The 24,316-nt window shown below is 50.1% G+C and overlaps 2 protein-coding genes across 2 annotated transcripts in view; both read left to right on the top strand.

The window, feature by feature from the left end:
* The window catches only part of GRIK4 (glutamate ionotropic receptor kainate type subunit 4), a 417,952-nt gene that overhangs the window by 152,475 nt on the left and 241,161 nt on the right, over positions 1 to 24,316 (top strand). The window lies entirely within an intron of this gene.
* LOC123948119 (fatty acid-binding protein 5-like) lies at positions 1,074 to 5,030 on the top strand. The gene is made up of 3 exons (XM_046014588.1): positions 1,074 to 1,099; positions 3,588 to 3,804; positions 4,439 to 5,030. Exons 1-3 carry the CDS (start codon positions 1,074 to 1,076, stop codon positions 4,859 to 4,861), a joined length of 666 nt encoding a protein of 221 aa, XP_045870544.1. The 3' UTR covers positions 4,862 to 5,030.

The following is a 24,316-nucleotide window of genomic DNA, read 5'->3' as shown; positions in this document are numbered from 1 at the left end:
CCTATAGGGCGTATAGGTAATAAATGGCACACCTGGGATTTGAACTCAGGTCATGAGATGAGTCCAAAAAGCCTTTCTTTCCACTCAATGCAGCCTCCTCCAGGAAAGTGGGAGAGAGGGTTTTGTAAACGGAACGTTACAACCCAGAGCAGCCTTAAGGTGAGGACTCTGTTTCCTTTGTCTTCATTAAACCCAGATTCTGGGGGACTAGTGTCTTTCTTCAGGCATGGTCTGATAGGAGAAAAAAAAAAAAAAAGATCCAGAAGACAAACTCACTTGCTTTAGTCCTGATGCCTGTTCCTGTATCCTGAACTCAAGTTATTTCCTGCCTCTTATGCAGTGGGAAGCCTGTGCTTCCAGCTCCCCTGCCGCTGGTCTGAAGGGCGTACTGGGGATATCATTGTTCTACCCCGACCGCTACTGCTGAGCTGGGTGGAGAGCGTTCTCAATCCTAGAGTTTGGGAATTTCCCCCATAAGTTGACACTGCACCCAACCTTTTCCTCCTTCCCACCGGGGCCGCCGTGTCTGTACCCTCCTATGCCCTGTGCACTGGATTGGCCTGAGCATGGACCCTCTGAGGTGGGTCTCCCATCCCATCCTCTCCGAGACCAGCCAGGCAGCAGAGGGAGGACATCATGGTCCAGCATGGCCGACCAGCCAAGGTTCAGTGGTCCCGGGTATAATGGCTACCTTCCTTGTCGCTTGGTGGGAGGTAAGGAAGGATCTATCACTATTCTGGTGCCCCCAGCCACCTCCCTGCCTCACCCCATCATAAGAGTAAACACACAAGGGCACTGCCCCATCAGGAAATGTCAAGGGAAAGTCTTGGCTCTTCCATGGTGGAGACTCCCCCTCCCTCCAGAGCACACTCAGCTCTGGGGAAGATTTCTGAGGCCACGTGGGGGGCACATGCCCTCACTTCAAACCCAGCTATGGTCATTATGCTGGTCTTTGTGCTGGGCGTTGGGGAGACACATGAGTAAGACCTAGACTCGTTTTTAAAGAGTGAACAGTCTAGTGGGAGAGACGACACGTGATCCGATCATGATAGCTCAGTTTGGCAACGGCAGGGATGGCGATCGGCGGCGTGGACCAGAGGCAAGGCACCCGCCAGCCCAGAACAGGGGCGGCAGAGACAGGAATGGTTTCTAACGAAGATGTCCCCTGAGCTGGGTTTATAAGAAGCCTGAAAGTGGGTCAGGTGAAGGAGAAGGATATGCCACCGGGGAATAAAAAGTAGGACAGTCAGGGAGGTGAGACTGGAGAGGAATCCAGGGCCAAGTCGTGGAGCCCCAGTGTGTCATGTGTGTCGAAGAACTCTGGGATTATCAGGGAACCCTTGAAGAGGGTTTTAGGTGAGGAAAGCAATTTACATTTTAGTTAAGTCATCTTGGTGGTAAGGTGGAAGGCATATTTGAGGGTGATAAAATTTGCAAATAGAGACCAATCAAGAGAAGTTTACAGTAGTCCATCTGTCCGTCCATCCATCCATCCGTCCAAGTACCAATCTGTCCGTTCATCCTTTGAATCAATATTTACCGAGTACCTGCTTTGTGTCTGGCACTTGGAGAGTGTTGGGAATACAGAGATAGGTAAGAAAGGCAGAGTCCTGCCCTCTCAAGCTGATACAGGAGAGGTGAGGAAGCCTGGACCTGTCTTGTAGAGCAGGTAGAGGAAGGAAGATGAAGTAAGGAGTCATTTTGGAGGTCTGCTCGGTAGGATTTGGTCCTTGATTGGATGAGGTGGCGGTGGACATGAAGGAGGAAGTAAGGATGTCTCCCATTTTCTCCTCTGGATGACTGCAGGGGCTGAGTCATCCTCGGCACCCCGATTAGGTCTATAACCGAAGGAAAAGCAGTGTGCCTGCCGTGTAGACTCAGCTATAAGACACAATCACTAGCCCCATTCCCCCTTTCAGCCCGACTGCCTTTTATTCCCTCCTGTAAAAATCCTGGGGCTGCCCCTGGGTGCTCGGGTGGCTGCGTGGCCCATCCACGGAGGCTGGCATCCAGCAGGGGCAGACAGTGAGCAGCAGATGTGGGGGACAGCAGGTGTCCACGGACATCTAAGTAGAGACGTCCAGCGAACACCGGACACACAGCTCTGAAACATGAAGGAGGGTCTGGATTGGAAGCATCGCTTTGGCATTGGCAGCGGAGGAAAGCACGAGAGCAGATAACCCGGTTGGTGCAGGGAGGGTAGCATCAGAACAACAACGGACTGAATGTCAGGATACCTTGGCTTGGGTCTCAGATTTGCCATTCATTTGCTGTGTGACCTGAGCTCTTCCCCACTTGGAGAGTCTCAGACACCCTTATCTGTAAAATGAGATCATCAGACCAGATTGGAGTTTTTGGTTTTTTTTTTCCCCCAAATTTGTTTTTAGTGGCTCAATGTCTTGTTCAAATAAAGTCACACACAGAATCCCCATAGGTGCAAATTGAGCCACTATGGTCGAAGCGGGACATCAGGGCTGGGGACTGGGCTCCCTTCTCCCTACCTCCCAACATCCAGCTGTGGCCCCTGGGGGTGCTCTGGGGAACACACTTTGAGAACCAGAAATTGATGAGATTTTTTTTTTTTTTTTTTTTTTTTTTTTTTTTGAGCTCCCTTCCATCCAACACCAGCCTCCCGGAGCCTCATTCATAGGTCACTCAGGTGTGGTGAGGCAGACATGTGGGTCTCCTGGAGGTCGCAGGAGGGGAGGCTGGGGAGGAAGAAGGGGCCTGGAGACCATTCCCGTGCCAACAAACTCGGGGTAATTTTTATCTTTCTGTAGCCTCATTAAAATCCAAGTTCTTTAATTTGTTTCCCTTAAAAAAAAAAAAAAAAGATCGAGAAGCAAAGAAGAGCAACACAGACCATAAAACCCTGCAGCCTTCCCCCTAAGGATTCCCGTTCCCTCCTGCGGTTGGAGTTCTTCCTACTTTATCACCCTCAGTCTTGATCACAGGAACCTGATTATTTCCTTTTCCCCTCCAGAGCGTTTAGGAAGGTTAAAAAAAAAAGGGGGGGGGCAAGAAAAGAAAGATCCTGAGCCTCATCTGAAGCCGCTTCTGGACCTCATCCCTCCCGTCTCCCGTCAGGGTCCTGTGCTATTTATGGTCCACAGTCCCCGCAGGAGGAAACCCAGAGACCCCTGGCTAAGAGCCCTCGCCGCAGCCCCTCCTCCAGGCCCAGGGCGGCGCCTGCAGACAGAGGTGGCCGACCTGTGTTCCTAGCTGTGAGTTTGCCAGCTGTTGTCCGATCCCAGAGGAGCTGTAAATAGGGGCTTGGTGGCCCTGGGCTTGTGCTTGGAGACATGCCCCCCGCCCCTTCTGGCCTGTCGTGGGGTCAGCCTGCTCTCCCCGAGAGGCCCCAGCTCTCCCTCCGGCCAGGGTGGCTGCCACGACCTGCCGTGAAGGGGCTTACGTGGCTGGCCTTGGGATCGTATCCAAGATGTACAGTTCACTCCGGCCCCCGTGAGAACGGCTCACCCTGTCCTCCCTGCGAAGCCAGAGAGAAGTTTCTTCGGCACATCAAGACATCACCTCTTTAGCACCAAGGGGACTCAAAGCCATGCTTGTCAGAAATTTCATTTCTGCAGAAGAGGAGGAGAGGTCAGCCCACAGGATCCGGCCTGGAAGGAGGCCGTGGGTGGGGAGGTGGAGACGGGCAGAGCCAGCCCTGCCTTGTTCGCGCCGCCAGAGCCCTGTTTTGAGCTGGAGCGGCAGCAGGCAGACATCCTGTGTGACCAGCATGAGATGCAGGGTCAGGAGCAGCGCGGCCTGGCTGCTTGTGGGTTGGCCCTGCGGAGAGGCCTGGTGGGGCTGACAGAGGGGGTCACCGTGCAGACCGCTGCCCATGGACCCTGCTGTGGGCCGCCCCCCCCCTTCAAAGCACCAGCAAGGGCCGGAGGGACCCCACAGCGCTCACCAAAGCCCTGCCCTGTGGACTGGCAAAGCACCGGCCTCCACCCTGGGGCCTGGCGGTGCTCTCCTCCTGAGGGGACGTCCCTCGGTGCTCATCCTTTCCAGGCACAGGCCTCTCTAGCTCTCCCTCACCCGCAGAGGGATCCGGGCTACCTACTTCTGCAAGATGCGAGCACCTCTGTGACTGCCCTACAAATGACAATAGCGCTAACAAGATCTAATTGGCTATTAAAGGAGAAAGCAACCCTGTAGATGCTGCAGGCTAATTAACCCTGGGAGAGCGCAGAGCGGGAGGACGGATCTCTGCAGGGGCTCCGCCTGAGCATGTCTGTGCTCAAGTGTGTCTGCCCCAGGGGCAATCAGGGAGGGCTATGCCCTGAACGGTGGACCTGATGCCACCCACGTTGGGTCTCGGAGTCCTGCTTGGTGGGTAGGGAGGGGCCCCCAACTCAGAGCCTGGAGCATCAGATCAGAATGGAACCTCAGGGCAAGCCACGCTTCCCAACACCCGGCTCTGCTCTGCTAGCTCGGCCTGCCCGCCCACACCCATATTCAGCAGCTGGTAGGAAGATGGCGCTTAGTGGAGAGCAAAGGCTTTGACGAATACATGAAGGAAGCAGGAGTGGCAATGGCTCTGCGAAAAGTGGGTGCAGTGGCCAAACCAGATTGTATCATCTCTTCTGATGGCAAAAACCTCACCCTAAAAACTGAGAGCACTTTGAAAACAACCCAGTTTTCATGGAACCTGGGAGAGAAGTTTGAAGAAACTACAGCTGATGGCAGAAAAACTCAGTCGGTCTGCAACTTCACAGGCAGCGCATTGGTTCAACATCAGGAATGGGATGGGAAGGAAAGCACAATCACAAGAAAATTGGAAAATGGGAAATTAGTGGTGGAATGCGTCATCAACAATGTTACCTGTACTCGGGTCTATGAAAAAGTAGAGTAAAATTTCCATCATCATTTTGGATAGGAATTAGCTGTGAGGATGAACAAGCTCAGTTCAATGAACAAATCTCCATACTGCCTTTTTTTTTTTTTCCATTACTGCGTTCAGTTATCTTTATCACAAACATTTTACATGCAACTATTTCAAAGTGTTGATTTAATTAGGATCATCCCTTTGGTTAGTAAATAAATGTGTTCGTGCTATGCCAAAAAAAGAATGGAACCTCAGGATCGGGTCCCGTGCACTCATTGTACAGATGAGGAAACTGAGGCCCAGAGACGAGGTAGGACTTACCCAAAACTACAAAGCTAGCTGGCTGGTGATGAGGCCAAGATTGCACTTGGGGGTTGGGAAGGCCTGTCTTCCCTGCCTTGTGTCCGGAACAGTGTGTGAGTGTGTCCGGGACCCTCTCTCTCGGGGGCATTCAGGGTCAAATGAGGGAGGCAGCCCCGTGAGGGCAGTGCGCGATGTGAGCCGAGTGGCGAATGCTCCGCTCCACGCAGGCATACAGGAGGGCTTCCTGGGGGAGGCGACATCTGAGCTACTTCTGAGCAAGATGATTCTGGAGAGAAGTGTCAGGGGAGCGCTTGTGACAGAGGAGCCTGGGGAAGCGCAAATTCAGTGAGGCCCGACGTGAGAGAGCCGAGGTCAAAGGGGGGCTTTGAAGTCGTCTATCCAACATGGACTCGAGGTGTTATCCTGGGCGTGGTGGGGAGTCAGCCTACGAGGTGGCTTCCTCGTGTTTCTGTTTGGAAGAGACATGGAGGCAGCCACATGGGCTTGGGCTGGCGGTAGGACAGAGTCAGGGAGAGCTGGGGGAAGCCTGTGCCGCAGGCCAGGTGAGCAGTGTTGAGAGTTTGGCCAAGGCCATGGCAGCAGGGATGAGCGCACGGGCCAGGAAGGAGCCTGGGCGTGACTCCCAGACCTTGGCACTTCCCGCAGTGACCGTGAGCCCGCTCTGCTCTCACCGTCCTTGCCAACGGACTCCCCAGCTCATAGGTTGTCGCCACCGAGCCGAGGCCTTTAGAGGCCCTCTGGTCAGCTCCTTCATGTCTCAAAGAGAAACTGAGGCCCAGTGAGGAGCTGAGATGAGGTGGGACACCCTCTCGTCTGGAACCCTGGTGTCTCGCCCTTGTGGAGTGTGTGTGTGTTGTCTCTTCTGAGAGAAGCTGCCTTCTGCCTCCGCCCATCCTTTGTCACCTTCCTCCCTCAGTTTTCCCCTTGGCCCCTGCGACTGGAGCCCTCTGGTCCCACCCAGGGCCGGCTCTGCCTTGCAGCCCCCCTTGGATTAAGCGGTCAGTCCTCTTCTCAGAGAATGGACAGTTAGAGCCTGTGGTGGGTCACGGGAGCGAAGGGGAGCGGCAGAGGACCGCGTGAAGCACCCGCCATCTCCAAATCCTCGACGCCTGACAGCGCGCTGTGTACAGACTTGTCTCACCATGTCTGACCTTTAAGACAGTGTGGCTCCTTGGGCACACGCCAGCTGCTGGGGGGAAGGGTTGCTCATGACGCATGAGCTAGGAGTGAGTCACAGAGCAAACAGGGCAAGACTAGCGCGTGCGGGATGGCTCCTGTGAAGATGTCACCCGCATGGTCAGGCGTGCGGGCCACCGTACACTCCCAAAGTTGGGGTTTATACCGGGGTGGAGATGGGGCTATCGGGTTGGGGCCCGCTCCTCCGGGAAGGGCCAGCCGCGGTGAGTGGGGGCCCAGAGTGGTCTGGACAGAGGGTCTCCGCTCCTGCACGTGCCCTGTCCTCCTCTTGCTCCAGGCCACCCTCTCTGCTCCCAGGGTCCCAAGGGTAGGGGTGGAGTGGCTTGGCCAGAGCCCGAGTGGTCCCACTGACCTTTCTGGCTTTGATGGTGTGGTGTTTCCCAGTTCAATCAATCCATTTTATAATAAGCATTTTGAAAAAGTCTACTCTCCTAAAATGAAATTCAGAGATACTAGAACCTTTCCGCACACATGATTTAAAAAAAAAAATCGTGTCCTAAATATGACATAAAGGATAAATTAAAAGGAACTAACAGAACGGACTCAATACATAAATGCTTAGGCGTTGTTACATGGAGAGAGCAAATATGTGCCCCAAGTTTCCAGAAAGCCTCCTAGGGCTCTCGTTAAGAACCACTGGCTTTGGAGTTAGAGGGACTTCTATTTAAAATCTGTCCCCGGCCGCTGAGAGCTGTGTGACCTTGGGCAGGTGAACCTCTTTGAGCCACCCTGCTCCTCATCTGTGAATTGGCCCCAACAGTAGCCGCGCCCTAGGGGGAGGAGGTCTTAGCAAGAAGCAGAATTTTTTTTTAAAGATTTTATTTATTTATTTGACAGACAGATCACAAGTAGGCAGAGAGGCAGGCAGAGAGAGAGGAAGGGAAGCAGGCTCCCTGCTAAGCAGAGAGCCTGATGCAGGGCTCGATCCCAGGACTCTGGGATCATGACCCGAGTGGAAGGCAGAGGCTTTAACTCACTGAGCCACCCAGGCACTCCAGCAAGATGCAGTATTTTTAAAGCTCTTTTAGAGCCCGGCGCTGACTTCTCCCTTGCTTCCTCCGCTCCTGATACCCATGTCCTGGCAATAGGGGTGATATCCTTACCCTCGCCTTTGCTCTGTGCTTCACATCACGAAGCAATTTTGCGTTGTCACGCTCTGACCACCTGCTACTCCACACTCCCCGTCTCCACGGCTCCTTGCAGCCATCTCGGCAGCCCAGCCCCTGCCTCTTACCTGCCCTCCAGCCTTCTGCCCTCTCAGACTTCCCTGAGCCTCTGACTGTCCTTACGCTTCTTCCGCTCCACGCCCCTGGGCGGGGGGAGTACCAATCTCAGGAGCCCATTTACCCCCTGCCCAAGGTACCTACATTTTCCTAGATTGTCAGTGCCTCGTTGTAATCAGGGGAAGTGGGCTCTTGGCTTTCATCTGTCCCCAGGGAGGCGACATCCCTGGGTAAGAGTTTCTAGTAAATACTCCATCACCCTCCCTGCTCTACATCATGGGGAGAAACCCTGTCTGGCTCAGGCAAGTCTTCCCGCTTGCGTCCCTGGCAACCCCAAGCACATACTTCACGTCAGGCTTTACAGTTCCCATCGCTACTAGATGCTAACAGAACCGACTGTTGCAGTTCGCGCGGCTGCTGGTGGCCCTCTGGCCCCGGGTGGCAAGGCACTGTCCAGCTGCTCCGATCCTCTCTTGGGGGCTCGTGCTCCATCCCCCTCCTCCAAAGCCTGGGGCAAAACGTTTGCTCTAAGGAAAGATCCAAATGGCTCTTCCATGGCTTCGGGACACGCGGGTGGCCCCTGGGGATCACTGTAGGCTCCATAAGCCCCATGAAGGGTAAGGTCTATACCAGGGCCTCTTGGTTCCTTCAGTCACTGAACAAATATTTATTTAGTGTTTGCTCTGGACCAGGTACTGTTCTAGGCACTGGGCTTGAAGTGGTGAATTAAACACTTACCCCTACCTCATAAAGAATATAAACAATTGTGTGCATTGCACGTGTGTGTGCACGTGTGTGTGTGTGTGTGTATCTAGTCTGTTGGGGATGAGTATTAAGCAGAAAAATGAAGTAGGGAAGGGGAGAAGGAAGATCCAAGGGAAAGGGCGTGAACACACTAGGGTGTCCTGGGACAGCCTTGTGGGGAGAATGAAGTTTAGAGATGGAGAAGGAGTGACAGAAGGAGCCCTGCAGATGTGAGGGGAAGATCCCATCAGAGGGGGACCAGCAGGTGCAAAAAGCACAGAGACCAGAGGCAGGAGTGGGCCTGGCCTGTTCAGGGCACAGCGGAGGGGCGGGGGGGTGGGTGGTGCATGCGTGGCTGATGTGGCTGGTTCGCTGTTAGCCCTGGCAGAGCAGCAGGAGGAGCGGTCAGAGACCTGGGCAGGAGGGTCCAACCACATGGGCTCTTTAGAGTAAAATGGGAACCTGGCAGAGGGTTTGGGGCAAAGCAAGGCCATGATCCAATTTAGATTTTGAAGGGACCGCCCTGTTGCTGCTTTGAGAAGAGACTGCAGGGGGCTAGGGAGGAAGCCGGGGGCCCCCTGAAGAGGTGTTTGCGTGCTGCGTGCTGCGGGCATGAAAAAGTGGGAGCGTTCTGGACAGATTTTGAAGGTAAACTCAGCAGACTTTCCTGACGGTTAAAAATGCGGTGCGAGAGGAAGCAAGGGGGCAAGAGGGACTCGGGGCTTTTGGCTTTACTCCAGAAGGATGGAGTTGGCGTTTGCTGAGACAAGGAAGGGGCCCGTGCTGGTGTGGGGAGAAGGCGCTCCCTGAGTTCAGTCTTGGGCCAAGGCTGAGAGGCCGGTCAGAGGACGTGCGCTGGCAGTTGGGACGTGAGCCTGGAGTTCAAGCTCCTGGACTCTGCTGGAGCTACAGATCTGAATGTTATCAGACCACGGATAGGATGTAAGGCCGTGAGACTGGGTTTGTGTAGAGAGAGAAGAGGACCAAGGACAAAGGTCTGGGACACTTCAACATCAAGAGGTTAAAGAAAGAAAAAAGAGATGAATGGATGGAGAGGCACAACCAGGGCATGGTGGGAGAACCCCACGAGCATGGTCTTCCGGAAGCTAAGGGAAGAGTGGTCTGCTTCAACAGAGGTTTCTAAGAGATCCAAGAACATGAGGACTGAGAGGCGGGATCACTCTGGTGGGGATTTTTGTCTTGTTTTTTATTATCTTTAAATTATTTTAAAAGATTTTTTTATTTCAGAAAGAGAAAGAGCACAGGCATGTGAGTCGAGGGAAGGGGCAGACAGAGCGAGGGAGCAGACTCTGCATTGAGCAAGGCGCCCAACCCAGGGCTCGATCTCATGACCCTGAGATCATGACCTGAGCCAAGACCAAGAGTTGGCCACTCAACTGACTGAGCCACACACATGCCCCTCATTCTGCATTTTAATGCTCCACATTTTTGGAGGAGGAAGCCTGGGGAAGAGTAGTAGAGCCGGGGTGGGGACGTTTCTGAAGGGTCCAGCCCTGCAGAAAACAGATGGGGGGTCGGGAAAGAAGAGCTATTGGATAAAAAGGGAAAGAGGAAGACACTAACAGACTTGCAAGTTTGCCATCTCGTTTTATTCCCACAGCAAGTCCTGTTAGGGAAGTATTTGTAGTGGTATTCCCATTTTAAGACGAAGAAAATGAGGTGTAAGGAGGAAACATAGCTGTCTTTAGGTCTTGGACTCTTTTTTTTTTTTTTTTTTAAGAGGCGGGGGATGGGACAGAGGGAGAGGAAAAGAGAGACTAAAGTAGGCTCCCCACCCAGCACGGAGCCCAGCATGGGGCTTCACCTCAGGACCCTGAGACCATAACCTGAGCCCAAATCAAAGAGTTGGACACGTAACAAACTGAGCCACCCAGACACCCCAGGTCTTAGAATTTTAAGTCAATGTTGGCCAATACAACTTTGACTGATGATGGAAATGTTCTGTGTGTGCTCGGTCCAGTATTGGGTCTGTGGGCTACATGTGGCCATTGAGCACCCAACATGTGTCTAGTACAACTGAGCTGTCTTCTTAATTGTGTTTAAGCTAATCTAGATTTAGATTTATAAAGAGCAACCTGTGGCTAGAGTCCACGTTAAAGGACAGTGTTGTTCTAGGTGGTGAAAACTGGATTTAAACTCAGGTCTTCTGACCCCAGGCCTGGTGTCTTTCTGTCTGTTGTCTGCTTCCCAAGAATGTGGTAGAATGTTCCAAAGAGGGAGTCTGGCCTGAGCTGATTGATGTGTTTTGAAGAGAACAGAGTGGGAGAAGGAGCTTATATATATTAAACTAAGGGCTCGCCTGGAGTTCCTGTGTTTATTGGTCAATTTATAGGTTCTCCAGAGGGCCCTGAAACCTTTAGTTCCTACTGTTGAACCCAGGCTCTGTGAGCTGGGTGGACCAGAGAGGAAAATATACCTACTCATTGTGATCATTGATAAATCCTGCCATCCATCCATTCCTTCTCCTTCTTAAAGGTTTCTTTGTCTCTTGTGTCCCTAAGACATTCCTTTGAAATATTATGTAAACCTCTTTGGGGGCACTTAGGCTATACCTGGTGTTATTGTCACTGTAACACAACCCAGTAATGGCTGGGTCCTGCCTCCTGAATCACTAATAAACTCCTGAAGGCAGGTGAATTATGCCACATCCTATTTCCTGTTCATGGTGGATACCAAAGGGTGTGGTGTAAAGGGCCATTGTGTCTTTAGAGCCTAGAATGATGCTTAGAAAATTGGAAGAGTTCTTTGGATGTCTGTTTAATAATTTAATGGTTAACCTTAGAGTCATATAGTTCGGGTTCAGATTTCTGGGTGTCTGTCCATCCACCAGCTTTGCGACTCAGCACAAAATACTAATCTCTTTGAAACTCAGTGTCCTCATCTATATCTGTATAAATGTGTAATCTGTAATAAATGTAATAAATCTGTAAAATGTGTTTACACACTTTTTTGGTTCCCATGAGGATTGAAGGAGGGAATGACTGCAAAGTTTTTATACAGTGCCTGGCTCCTATCAGGTGCTCATTAAGTGATGGGATTTTATTGTTTCTGTTTTGGTGAGGTGTCTTTGGCTTATCTTTCACTAGAATGTGATCTTCTGCAATGTAGGGACTGTATTTTACTCACCGTTGTCCTCTATAGCACTCACACAATGCTCCAAACGTACTAGGATCTCTGGAAGAGCTATAAGATTTATTGCTTGCTGGACACTTTTGGCCCAAACTCAGGAGAAACAGCTGGGTGAGACATGACCAAGAGCCAACAGGGAGCATTTAGGTGAGCCCAAGCTTAGAGGATTCAGGGCTTCTAGCTTGGCTTGAAAGCCTGCTCGTAATTTACAGACAGTATCACTGCTTCTCTTCCCCACAGGGCCACTGAATTTCTTAAGATTGCAGGACTGTCCTGGATGATTCACCTACTGGAATGTAAGCTTCTCGACATTTTAGTCTAGTTCTCTTCAGTGTTGTATCTAGAGCAATACCTGCTCCATGTGGTAGGTGCTCAATAAATGTTCGTTGAATGAAGGAATGTCCATAGGTAGGTATGAGAAGCAGTATTTTATATAAGGGTCGGCAATTTTTTTTAAAGGACCAAATAATATTTTAGACTTATGAGACTTATGGGCTTTCTTGTCTCTGTTGCAATTTACTGAGTTCTTCCATGATAGCACAAAAGCCGCCATAGACAAATATATTGCAATAAAACTTATTTACAAAAGCAGGATGGCTCGTTGTATTCCAGTTGTCCCAGCACCATCTGTCAAAGAGGCTATTCTTTCCCGCATTGAATAGTCCTGGCACTCTTGTTGAAAATCAGTTGGCCAGAGACGTTTGCATTTATTCTGGATTCTCAGTTCTGTTTCATTGGTTTACATGCCTATCTTTATGCCAGTACCATAATGTTTTGATTACTGTAACTTTGTAGGTATTTTTGAAATCAGGAAAAGTGAGTATACCATTTTTTTTTCCAATACTGTTTTGGCTATTCAGGGTCCTTTGCGATTTTATATGAATTTGAAGATAAGCTTTTCCATTTCTGTAAAAATGCCATTGGAATTTTGACAGGGATTGCATTGAATCTGTGGAACACTTTGGGGAACACTGCTACCTTAATAGTATTAAGTTTTCAATCCATGAACATGGGATGTCCTGCCACTTAATTAGATCTTTAACTTCTTTCAGCAATGTTTTTAATTCTTAATATATAAGACTTTCAGCTCCTTCACTTAATTTATTATTAACTATTTTATGCTTCTTAATGTTAACATGAATGGAAATAATTTCTTAATTTCTTTTTTGGATTACTCATTGCTGGTATCTAAAACACAACTATTTATTTATTTATTTATTTATTTTTAAACACAACTAATTTTTTTTATGTTGATCTTGTACCCTGCAACTTTGCAGAATTTTAGTAATGTTTTGGTAGGTTCTTTAGGATTTTCTATGCATAGAAAAATGTCATCTGCTAGCAATAAAGTTGGGCCCTTACTTTACATACAGAATCAAACTCAAAATGGCTCAAAACCCTACCTGTAAGAACGAAAACTATAAAACTATTAAAAGAAAACATAGGGGTAAATCTTCATGACCTTAGATGTGGCAGTGGATTCTTAGATTTTACACCAAAAGTATAAGCAACAAAAGGATTAAATAAAATGAATTTCATCAAAATCAGACGAATCAAATTGGAGAATCAAAGGACATTATCAAGAAAGTAAAAAGACAACTTACAGAGTGGGGGAAAATATTTGCAAATCATGTGTTAAGAGTTTAGTATCTAGAATATGTAAAGAACTCAACAACAAAAAGGCAACCGAATTTAAAAGTGGGCAGTGGATTTGAGTAGTCATTTCTTCAAAGAAGATCTACAAATATCTAACATCTGTGCATGAAAAGATATTAAACTTAACTGGTCATTAAGGAAATACAAACCAAAACTACAATGAAGTACCATCTCACATCCAACAGGTTGGTTATATGGCAAAAGTAAACAAACATTAAAAAAGAAAAAAACCAGAAAATAGCAAGCATTGCCAAAGATATGGAGAAATGTGAACCTTTGTACACTGCTGGTGGGAATGTAAAATGGTGTAGCCACTGTGGAAACAAGTTTGGCAGTTCCTCAAAAATTTAGTGGTAGAATCATCAAATGGTCCACCAGTCCCACTCATTGTTAGGTACCCAAGAGGAATGAAAACTTGTGTCTGCACAAAAACTTGCATATGAATATTGATAGTATCCTTAAAAGGTGGGAAGACCCCAACTGTCCATCAATAGAAGAATCAATAAGCAGATGGTGGCCTATCCATATCCATACTATGGAATATTATTCAGCCATAAAGAGGAATGGAGTCCTGATACATGTTATGACATGGATGAATCTTGAAAATACCGTGTAAAGAAGTCGATCACAAAAGGACAAATGTTTTATCATTCCTTTGTGTGAAATATCCAAAATAGGCAAATCTATAGGGACAGAAAGCATATTAGTTGTTGCTAGGGGATGGGGGAGGTGGGGTGAGGGATGATTACTGAAAGGGTATGGGGTATTCTTCTGCGATGATGAAAACATTTTGAAACTAGAGAGAGTTGGTTGCACAACACTGTAAACAGAGGCACCAAATTCCACTGAGTCGTACACTTTAGAATATGTGTATGGAATCATAGGAACTGTATGAATTTCACCTCAGTTATTCACCTGTGGGCCATGGTCCGTCAACCCTTGTTCGAGAGCACTGTTTTCCAAACTGCAGGCCAAGACCCATTAGTAGGTTGGGAAATCAATTTAGTGCCTCACAACCAGCAATTTTAGAAAGCTAAAAAAGAATGGACTAGAACACACCAGGGGCATCACAGACCGTAAAGTTATTGTTGCATGAAATGTTCTTTCTGTTTTATACATATGTATAGGTATGTGGGTCTTGGTTAATGATGTAGTAGATATTTTTTCTATGAGTCATAGTTAATAAAACTTCAAAGCCACGTTTTGCATAGTTCTGGGGCCTCTTTTGGGGGTCAAGTCCATTGCCAAAGGCTAACACCATTGTGTGCTTTTGGCTCATCTACGCTGGAGACCAGGTTTGACTTCCTCCTTTAGCCACAGTGAGGCCACCAGGACGTCCCACCCCTCAGCACTGGATCCTGAACACCAGAGAACTGCTTCCCATGTCCATTCTGGCCTGAGCAGCATGATTTCATGCTCAGAGACCATGAGCGGGTCCATTTGGTATCCGCTCAGGAGAGACACAAAAACCTCCTCCTGCCTTTGTTTGTTGATCCACCCTGAAATCCTTGCATCTCCCAGGAAGGGACCGAGGGCCTCGATCTGACCCTGATGTCTGCCTTTAACTCTCTTACCATCTTTTTACCCCCAACCATACCCCTCTAGGCACTCTGTGTAGATAATTTGTCACATTCCATCCCAGTTTCCTCTGGTCTCCTGGGTTTTGTTCCTAGCTCTCATTTCCTGCTTCTCCACCCTCTTCCTCGTGCCTGTGTCAGCTGCTGGGGCTCCGAGGGAGCTGGTGTGAGTGTGCACGTGGGGGTGTGCTCCTGTGTCTGCATGTGAACCTGTGCTCCGGTCTGCCCTGGGTCCTTCCCCTTCTGCGGGACACAGGAGCTTGGGGGTCATGGAGAAGCCCCCCAGGGAATGGGATAGAGGCTGGACTAGAAAGGCTGACAGGCCATGTGTGTGGTTTTCTGAAGTTGTAGGAGCGAGGGACCCCTCGTGGAATTGGGGTTGATCTCTGACCCTGGACATACTCAACCTGCTGGGATCTTTATCACTCCAGATGAATAGGGGCAGGTAGTCGGTTCCATGCAGTGCTGGAATAATATGGGAGATTCAGAGAGGAGGGCTTATGACCAAGGCCCTGAGGAGCTATAGCTGAATTGATGGCGACTAGTCCCAAGGCCTCTGTGGCCGCCTGCGTGGTGGCCTCCTGATTTCTATTTGGTGGCCTTGTGTTTGTTACAGTCACCGCATTAACACACCAGACAGCAACACCCCATTGCCACGGCTTCAGGCGCCACGAAGGGAATAAATATCCCCGGGCTCTTTCTGTCTCAGGGTTCCTGTTACAACCAAGTGGGGCCTTTTTGTCTTTATCAACACTGAACCCCAGACTTAAGTGAATCTGCCAGCATCGGGCTTCTTGGGAGGATGCTACGGCGTGATGCTCATTTCCGGAGGCTCAGAGACAAGAGCTCTGGAGAGCTATGAAAGGGGCTGAGCACTAGTGATAGAACCACAGTCCTGGGGAGCGGGAGCCCGCAGCTCTTCATATCAGTTCGCTGGCCGAGACCCACTCACTTGGCCATCAGCCTGCCTGGCACTGTCCCTCTGCTCAGGGCGAACTATTGAGGGGAAGCCTGAGGAGGGACCTGTCCGAGTGGGCTGAATCAACTTTGAACTGCCCCTGTAGATCCCACGCATTTGTCTCTACCTGAATCCATGTGGCTTTTAACCTCAGAAACCCCCTCTTGGTGGCAGACTGGCAAAGAGTAGGGGGAGTGACCTGAGAGTCTGGGCAACCCTGGTGACCTAACTCAACCACAGTCATTCATTAGCTCAAAGATCTCCAGTGGGGAAGTCTCAGTGTGGTGGGTTCTGGAAGCTCCTCCCTGATCCATGTCACATGGATGGGGATCGCTGATGGTAGGGTGTGTGTGTGTTTGGAACTGGACAATCTGGTTCATGACGGCTCTCTTCCATGCCTGGCAGGTTGTTGTTGGCTGGAGACTCAACAGAACTGAGGACCAGGGACCCCTCTCTTCCCTTCCACACGGATCTCTCCACATGGCCTCCTCTGCGGGCTACTTGAACTTCCTCACAGCACAGTGGCTGGGGCCCGAGACTTAGCAACCTGAAACATGGTGCAGAAGCTGTGTTGCCTTTTATGATTGATGGGGCAGACTCATAAAGCCTCCCCTCCCCTGTAGCCCCAAGCCCACCTAGACCCCAGAGGCGGGGCCACAGACCCCACCTCCCAATGGGAAGTGTGCAGGGTCACATCCTAAGACCAGCATATGGGATGGGAGATGTTGTGACCATTTCTGGAAAACGTAGTGTCCATATGAACCGTAGAGAGGGAAGAGCCATTTGGATGTTCTCCCAAGCTTGGAAACCCAAGTTACTTAATGATGTAGTAATGAGTATGAAGGTAAAGTGATGAGGAAGTCGATGTTGGCCATCAAGAACCCTTGTTTCTATCCTTCCTGCAGTGGGGGAGGGGGGGCACAAAGCTTTTGATCTGCTTCTTTGTTCTCTGTAAAAGGCCCTTTGTGAGAAAGACACTAGATGGGATTTCTGTGTGTGGAGTCTCCCCACCCCCTTCCACCTCTATCTCAGCTCAACAGAAATCCCTGATGAATAATCCTGATCAGGACGAAAACCAGAAATATCTTCCTACTTAACAGGCAGGCAGAGGCCGGGATGAGCCCAGGGTTTGGAGGTGTAGCCCTGGCAGCTGGCAGATTGGCCAACTTGGGTGGTTTTTTTTTTGTTGTTTGTTTGTCGTTGTTTTTTTTTTTTTCCTTTTGAATCTCTGGGCCCTGGAACAGAGCCACATCCTGGGAGATGCCCTCAGCTTGGTGCTCCTCCTGGGGCTGTGAACAGGCTCCAGAGGACAGACGCAGCTGCTTGTTCCAGAAATGAAGCTGCCCCTTTAAAGGTTAATTGCCCTCAGCTGTACTGGGCCAGAATACCGTCGCTGAGCCCCGCTGTCCTTCTTATGTGCTCCCCGAGGCCTGCACAGGGCGAAGGCTTTGGTATAGGGCAGGGCGGCTGGGCAGTCCCCGATGTGCTGTCCACAGATGCTCCTTTTCTGTCTCCCAGCTCCCTCCCCCTCCAGATGGAGGGAGGTTTATCTGTGTGCTCCTAGGACTCCAGCAGGTCCTCTGGCTCCTTGATAATGGCCCAAAGCCTGAGCCAAGTCTGGGGGATAATTTGTACCTGCTTGGCCTGGGGATATTTCTAAAACTCAAGAGCTTGGGGGCAGACTCTGGACAGGCCGCTCTCAGGAAGACTGCCAGCCTGGGAATCCAGGGTCCTTTCTGAGCCGGCGTTTTGGAAGCTGCGGGGTTGGGGGTGGGGCAAAGATCACCTATTTAGAATGCTCCCTGGAGAACTTATTTAAAATGCCGACTTTTCAGACCTACTGAATCTAGAATCGCCAAATCCGGCATTTGCATTTTATTTATTGATTTATTTCTGAGATTTATTTATTTTAGAGAAAGTTTGTACACATGAGTGTGGGGCAGAGGGAGAGGGAGACAAAGTCTTTAGCGGTGAGCACCAAGCTGGATGCCGGGCTGGATCTCATGCCCCTAAGGTCACCACCTGAGCCAAAAACCAAGAGTTGGATGCTCAACTGACTGAGCCACCTAGATACCCTAGCATTTGCATTTTAACAAGCACCCCAGTGATTCCTAGGAATCAATAGATTGACACCCATTTGTAGTCCCCAGTCTAGAATGCCAAAGGCAGCAGCCCTCATGACTTCTTTTGAGATCCTACTGTGTACCTTGGGTTGTGTTATGTGCTAGAGATGTGAGGATCAATAAGACATGGTACCTGCCAGGGAAAGGATACTCCAGAAATAGTTCCAGAAATTCCTGGACTAAGTATTACCATCTAAAAATGAGGATTCACTTCCCTGACCCTTCTACCCTCGCCTTCTACCAGCTTTAGGAGTTATTTCCTAAGGGATTCTCTACAAATGCTAACTAGCTTATAGAAAATAAAAGGTCAGTTCGAGAGGAATCCTAGGGAATTGATGCCATCTGGTTTTTGCAATGTGGGATTTTAGTAATAACTATGCTTTACTTCTATATGGCACCTTTGACTATCCCTGCAAATAGACAAATCTAGAAGTGTTTATTTCATGGACAGCTTTGGACAGCTGTTCACACGTTTCCCAAAGCTCCTTCCTTTGTGAGGCTCTTTTAGGTTCTTCTGATTGTACCAAAGAGTCTTCAGTTTTCCACAACCAAAAAAAAAAAACAAAACCAGAGCTACGTAGAAGAAAGCATCATGGACAGAGAATAAGATGGGATCTGGGTTCAAGTCCCCTCTCAGCCACTTATGACCCATGAGACGTAGAGCGTGCGTTTTTCTCCATTGCCCACCTGCCACACTGGTACCCCCGGCCTCCCTCACAGCGACCAGATGGGGTAGGCCGATAACGGTGTGTTGAACACTGGACAACAGCCATGCGCATGCAAAGCATTCTAATTAGGAACAAGAACTCTGTGCCTTGATTTCAGAATTGCCTCAGGTCCCCGCTGTGAATAGTGGTCAACAAGAGGCAAGGCAGAAACAAAACGAAATGACTGACCCCGTGTCCAATCTTAGATCCTGCCTCCAGCAGTCCAGGTGTCCTGTTTTCCAATGAACCCTTACAGCTGCGTTAAGAAAGAGGGAGGACAGATGTTATCTCTATGAGGAGATTGAACCAGATATCTCCTGGGGTGTCTTCTAGCTCTAAGATGAAAAAAATTCTGCTATTTGTCAGATGAGAAAACAGAGTTGAACTGAGCTGGGGTGGGGGGAAGTTAGGTCTGACTGAGATTCCTGGCTCATTAAGGACAAAAGTCAAGAGGTGACAGGCGCCTCTGGTCCTCCACGCATGCTCTCCTGGTAGGCTGCGGTGGCTCACCTCGACCCCATACTGATGAAGCAAACTTTGCTTCTGAGTCTAGCCTTCTGTTGGGCTCCACTGGCCCCCCAGTTCCAGCTGTGCGAGACATCAGCCACGGGGGCCCCTTGCTCCTGAGCTCTGCGACTCACGGTAGAGTCTTAATAGATTGGAATGAACGGGTGGTTTCTGGCCTCTGGGGAGTGAGGATCCCTTGGCATTTCTTTCTATTTTTTTTTAAATATTTTATTTATTTGACAGAGAGAAATCACAAGTAGGCAGAGAGGCAGGCAGAGAGAGAGGAGGAAGCAGGATCCCTGCGGAGCAGAGAGCCCAATGCGGGGCTTGATCCCAGGACCCTGGGATCATACCCTGAGCCGAAGGCAGAGGCTTTAGCCCACTGAGCCACCCAGGCACCCCCCCCTTGGCATTTCTTTGAGGAGGGAAGCACACTTCTAGACCCCGAGTCCACAGTGGGTCTGACCTGTAAAGACGGAGGCCTGCCCAACCCCTCTCTCTCAGCTGCTTTGCCACCTTGGAGAGTAGAATGAACTGTTGTCACTTTACTATTTTAAATGCTAACGATTTGTATTATTTTGAAATCTGTTTGTGCGCCCAGAGCCCAGAGGCCTCTTTGCTTGAGGCCCACTGAGGAAGGAAGCAGGTAAATACATAAATGGGGAACCTTCCACAGACTTCCATGTTCGCAGTGCGGAACGTGAGCATCCAGCCTCCCAGCCGTACCCCGGAGGCCCGCAGCAGGTGGGGAGGATGTGTTGGCTGCTGTAGGGCTCACCGCGGGCTCCACTGAGCAGCAAGAGGCTGCGAGGTCCACGCCAGCCTCTCTGATGAACGCCACGCCAGAGCTGGTTACATCTGGGAAGCGTGACTTCCTCGAGAGACGTTCAATATTAATAGCGACAGTGGCAAGTAGAGGCCGAGGGTAAACAGAAATGAGTTATAAAAATGCTCATTTCAAGGGCCACTTTGTTTGCTCCTGAAAGGAAAAGGAGCGTTTCAGGAGCAGGCCAAAGCGAGGCATTTAACTCTTTGAGTCTTAACTTTCTCAATGAACTGACCAAGTTAAGATGAGCGTTCTGCATTTTATCTGCTGTCCCAAGTGGGGGATCTCCCCGTGCCCCTTGCCTGTCTCTGCCACAACCCAAGGTGTGCGGGGAGAAAGAGCATACTCACGCTGGTGTGACTTGTGCCTCTGGGCCGGGAGGAGCTGGGGATCTGTTTCACAATACTGCCGAGTCACACCCTCGAATGGGGCCTGTGTTCATGGGAGGGGTATCTCCCAGGAAAGCCCAAGTCCAGGAAGATAGGCCTATGCTTCTAGAATCCCAGGGCAGATTCCCAGAGCAGACAGGGAATCATCTTTTCAATCTCTGGCAAAATCACGTCAAATAGATGAATTCTTCCTGTATGCTGGGGAAGAATTCCCTCAAATGTCTCTTGCAGGACTGTCCAGTGGTAAAACATAGCTGGGTAATCCACCTAGAAGCTGCAGACGTCCTATTGGGAGGGAGGGGACAGGGGCTTCCTCTCCAGAGCTTGAGGCCAGGGCAGAAAAGCCTCAAAGCTGCTGTGCAGGAAACAGGAGGTGGGTTCCGAAGCGTTGAGAAGCTTGGAAGTCGTAGCGACTGAGTGTACATGTTCATACTGTAGTTACTCAGTCCTTTCAAATCGGTTCATTCCTACATTCATGCATTCAGAAATATTTCTTTTGTACCTGCAGCAACTAGATACAGTAACGAGCGAACAGCAAACTGGACCAGGTCTCTGCCTGCCTTCAGCCTCATGCAGTGGGGAAATTAGATCAGTACGCGGTAACTGATTGTAACTGGGGTTAAGTACTTTGCGCTAAGGGAGCTGGGATGCAGGGGCACTCGACCTGCTTTTGAAGGTGCTGGAAGCTTCCTCAAAAGGGCTGATGGAGAAGCTGAGTCCTGATGTCCAGCCATGGTTTGCAAGTTGGGCGGAGCTGGTATGCTGGTTTGGGAGTTGACAGGAGAGGGGGCAGAAGTGGCAGAAAATGCGCCCCGAGAGGCAGGACTCAGGAGAGGAGACAGAACCTGGCCTGCTGGTCTCCAGAAGCACCTTCCCCAAAGCAGCTCGTAACTATCCCCTGCTCCATCAGGAAATGCTCCGGCAGCCTTCTGTGCTCTGTAGAGTCAGTATCAGCTGAGGCCTCTTCTGGGTTTGTTTTCTCCTGAGTTCATCCTCAGCTTAAATCCTGCGAGGGATGGAGTGCTCACTGCCTCTTGAGGAGTGGCCTTGCCTGTTGGTCAGTTTTTCTTGATGTTAAGTCCACGTCTGAGCCTTGTCACTTCTTTCTGGGAGTCCTGGTTTGGACTCGTGGGAAGGGGGAAGTGGGCTCTTACTTCTTCTTGATGGTCCTTTACACGCTTGAAGTCAGCCACGGGGCCGCTTTCAGACAGGAATGAAAATTTCCTGTTCCTTCAGCTGCTTGATTTCTATATATGCCACTAGCCCAGACGCTTTCCTCATCTAGCTCGTCCTTGTCCCTCTGAAAGCGGTGACCACACTGGTCACCGTGTTGGGCATTAGTCTGGCTAGAGCAGAGATCAGAGAGGCAGTCCCCTCCCTGTCTCAGACATCGTGCTATTATTAAACAGCCCAAATTGCACTTAAAAAAACAACCAGTCATCCTCATCAAGCTTGTGGTTTTAATAACAAAACAAGAAAAGCCCACGTGTTTTTCTTTTGATAAACCTACCCAGGCCAGGTGTCCCCCGTCTATGGGTCTGCTATTGATTTCTAGAATCCGAATGTAAAACTTTTACATTTTCCCCCCCAAGATTTTATTTTCTTGGGAGCCCATAGTATTCTTCTCCATTGGTCATTTTGAGTTTGGACTCTGTCACCTGACAGGCTGAGAGCAGGCCCTCCCAGATTTGTGCCCTCTGCAGATTTGATCAGCTGGTGTGGGCTGTCCTCCCCAGTACCTGCTGTGAGTCCCCAGACCCTGGCTGGTAAAACTCCGTATAGCAGCAGGAGGAAGGCCAAGTGGGCCCCCCTTGCATGGCCGACACTGGCTACTCAGTCATTGTCACGTTGTAATTGGCAAATGCAAAAGGAGCAGCGTGCTTAGTGCTCCAAGCCCTTTTCCGGGCTAGGTTTAATTGCTCTGGGATTTATGATGGGAGCTCGTAGGGTAGGGCGTAATAGATGTGTCTCTTTCATCCTCGCTGGCTACAGAGGACTTCTAAGGGAGGAGGGAAGACAAGTAGGACTGGAACTAGAGCCCTACAAGGCGCAGAGGTGGCCACAAGTGACTTGATGAGCCGCGGCCGCTAAGGTCGTCCTAAGAGATGGACGACATGAATATTCATAGGTCCCTTTGCCTAGGTGGTGCGTGTCTCACCTTATCTCTCCACGGCAGCTTTGGAAGAGTGGGGAAAGGAGGGCTCGAGTCTCCATTTTACAGAGCGGGAAATTGAGAATGGATTTTCTGCCGACTCCAGGTCCCACTGAGAGGCGGGAACAGAATGGAGGGTGGGATCTGGGTCTTAGGCTCCGATCCTCTTGCCACGGGGCGTCCTGTGCCTCCAGGATTGCTCACAGGATTCCACCTTTGCTCCCCGCTCATCCCTCTCCCCGTGTGAGCTAATGGGCGTGCTGTCACGCTGTAAACCAACGCCCGCTGGTGCCAGTCACCATGTCCGCCCTTAGGATGGAGAACTTTCTGCATGCAAGGCACCATGCTGTGCCCCACGTGGGACACAAAGTGTATGATGTGCTATCCTGGCTTTTAAGCAGTAGGAGTGATGGTTAATAATGGCAGGAATTCACCCAGCCTGGAGGCTCATCTTGACTCCGATCCACAACTCGGGGCTTTTGGAGAAAGGAAAGCGCCAGTGTACGTGTCTGTTGCAAACTAGAGTAAAGGCAAGGAACTGGAAGAAGGAAAGGACTGACCTTTCTCTTTCCCCCTTCCTCCCCTTCTTCTTCCCTCCCCTCTTTGTCTCTTCCTCCGCTCCTTCCTCCCTCTCTTTTCCCCTCCCTCTCTGTCTCCCTCCCTTCCTCCATTCATTTATTCTCCCAATTCTATTTCCTATCAGCAACTATTTATTAAGAAACTGTTGTGTACCAGGCACCGAGCTAGAGGCTGTGGACACAGTGGTGACCAGGCAGATGCAGTTTCTAGCCTCTCAGGGCTTAGCATTTACTGGAGGAGACAGAGGACTGAGCACTTACTAAAAAGTGTCAAACACATCCTGATAGACGGCATGTGGGGTACTGAAGGGTCACTTAGCAAGGGCCTGTGACCTGATAAGGCTGCTAGAGAAGCCCTCCCAGACGAAATCATAACTTAAATGGAGAACCGAAGTTGAAGTAAAAGGTGGGAGTTAAGTGCAAGTGTAGAGAGTGTGGAAGGGTGTCGTAGTCGGAGGGAAAAGCCTGTTCACAGACTCAGGCAAGAGAGAACACGATATTTTCAGGAAATGGAAGGGAAGGAGGAGGCAGGAAGAGGTTGACCTGGAGGGGTAGGTAGGGGTCAGGTCATAAAGGGCCTTAGCAATCCTGTTGAAGAGGGTTGGACTTTAGCTTAGTTCAGGGGAAAGCTACTAAAGAGTTTGAAGCAGGAAAGAACTGATCAGATTTCTATTAAGAGACACTCCTCCAGCTGCAGCGAGGAGAATGAATTGGAGGCATTCAGTTGGAGTCCTGCTGATTCTGAAATGCTTCTGGGCTTCCCATGGTAGCCCTGCATCCTGAGGGTCCCTACATATGGAGGTGGGTCTGGAGCTCAGAAGACAGGTACTGTGGGCCATAGGAATGCCCCACATCTGGTCAGCACAGGGGCCTGAATGCTGGTCCTGGCTGGGTGCTGGGACTCAGCTTCAAGCCATAATTGAGGCCCTGGTTGTGGTTGCTCCCACAGAATGGAGCAGAGGGCCCAGGACCCAATTCTGAGTAGCACCAACCAGTGAGGACAAGCAGCCAATCTAGGAAAAGGAAGTCCGCTTTGGAGTCACAGTAGAATCCAATGAAAGCTGTGAGTCCTCTCTCAAAACAAACAAAAGAGACCCAAAGCTCCTGAACCTCTCTGAGGCTGATTGGGGAGGTCTGATGAAGAACCCCTGGCCGAGGGCACCTCTCTGGAGGGAGCACAGGTCCCTGCTCCTTCGCCCTCCTCCGCCTTTCCCTGATTGTCTGCTTCAGAATCTCCCCCACCTTCACGTTTCCTTTTCTAGACATTCGTTTTCCCCACCGATGGCTTCCCAGTCAGGTATGGAGAATGACATTTGCAAAGGGCTCTGAAATTCTCAAATGCCGCTGGCCCTAAGCCACGCTCCTGCAACA

Source organism: Meles meles, chromosome 8 (genome assembly GCF_922984935.1).
Source record: "Meles meles chromosome 8, mMelMel3.1 paternal haplotype, whole genome shotgun sequence".
NCBI lineage: Eukaryota > Metazoa > Chordata > Mammalia > Carnivora > Mustelidae > Meles > Meles meles.
The sequence above is the reverse complement of the archived record's forward strand: the minus strand, read 5'-3'. Positions and strand labels throughout refer to the sequence as shown.

What these genes read in the sequence shown, in the direction of transcription:
- LOC123948119 (XM_046014588.1), top strand. Translation starts at nt 1,074, where the DNA reads ATGGCGATCGGCGGCGTGGACCAGAG. An exon ending in ATCGGCGGCGTGGACCAGAG is followed by an intron (nt 1,100 to 3,587) that starts GCAAGGCACCCG and finishes TCATTTCTGCAG; the next exon opens with AAGAGGAGGAGAGGTCAGCC. An exon ending in TGGCCCTGCGGAGAGGCCTG is followed by an intron (nt 3,805 to 4,438) that starts GTGGGGCTGACA and finishes CTGCTCTGCTAG; the next exon opens with CTCGGCCTGCCCGCCCACAC.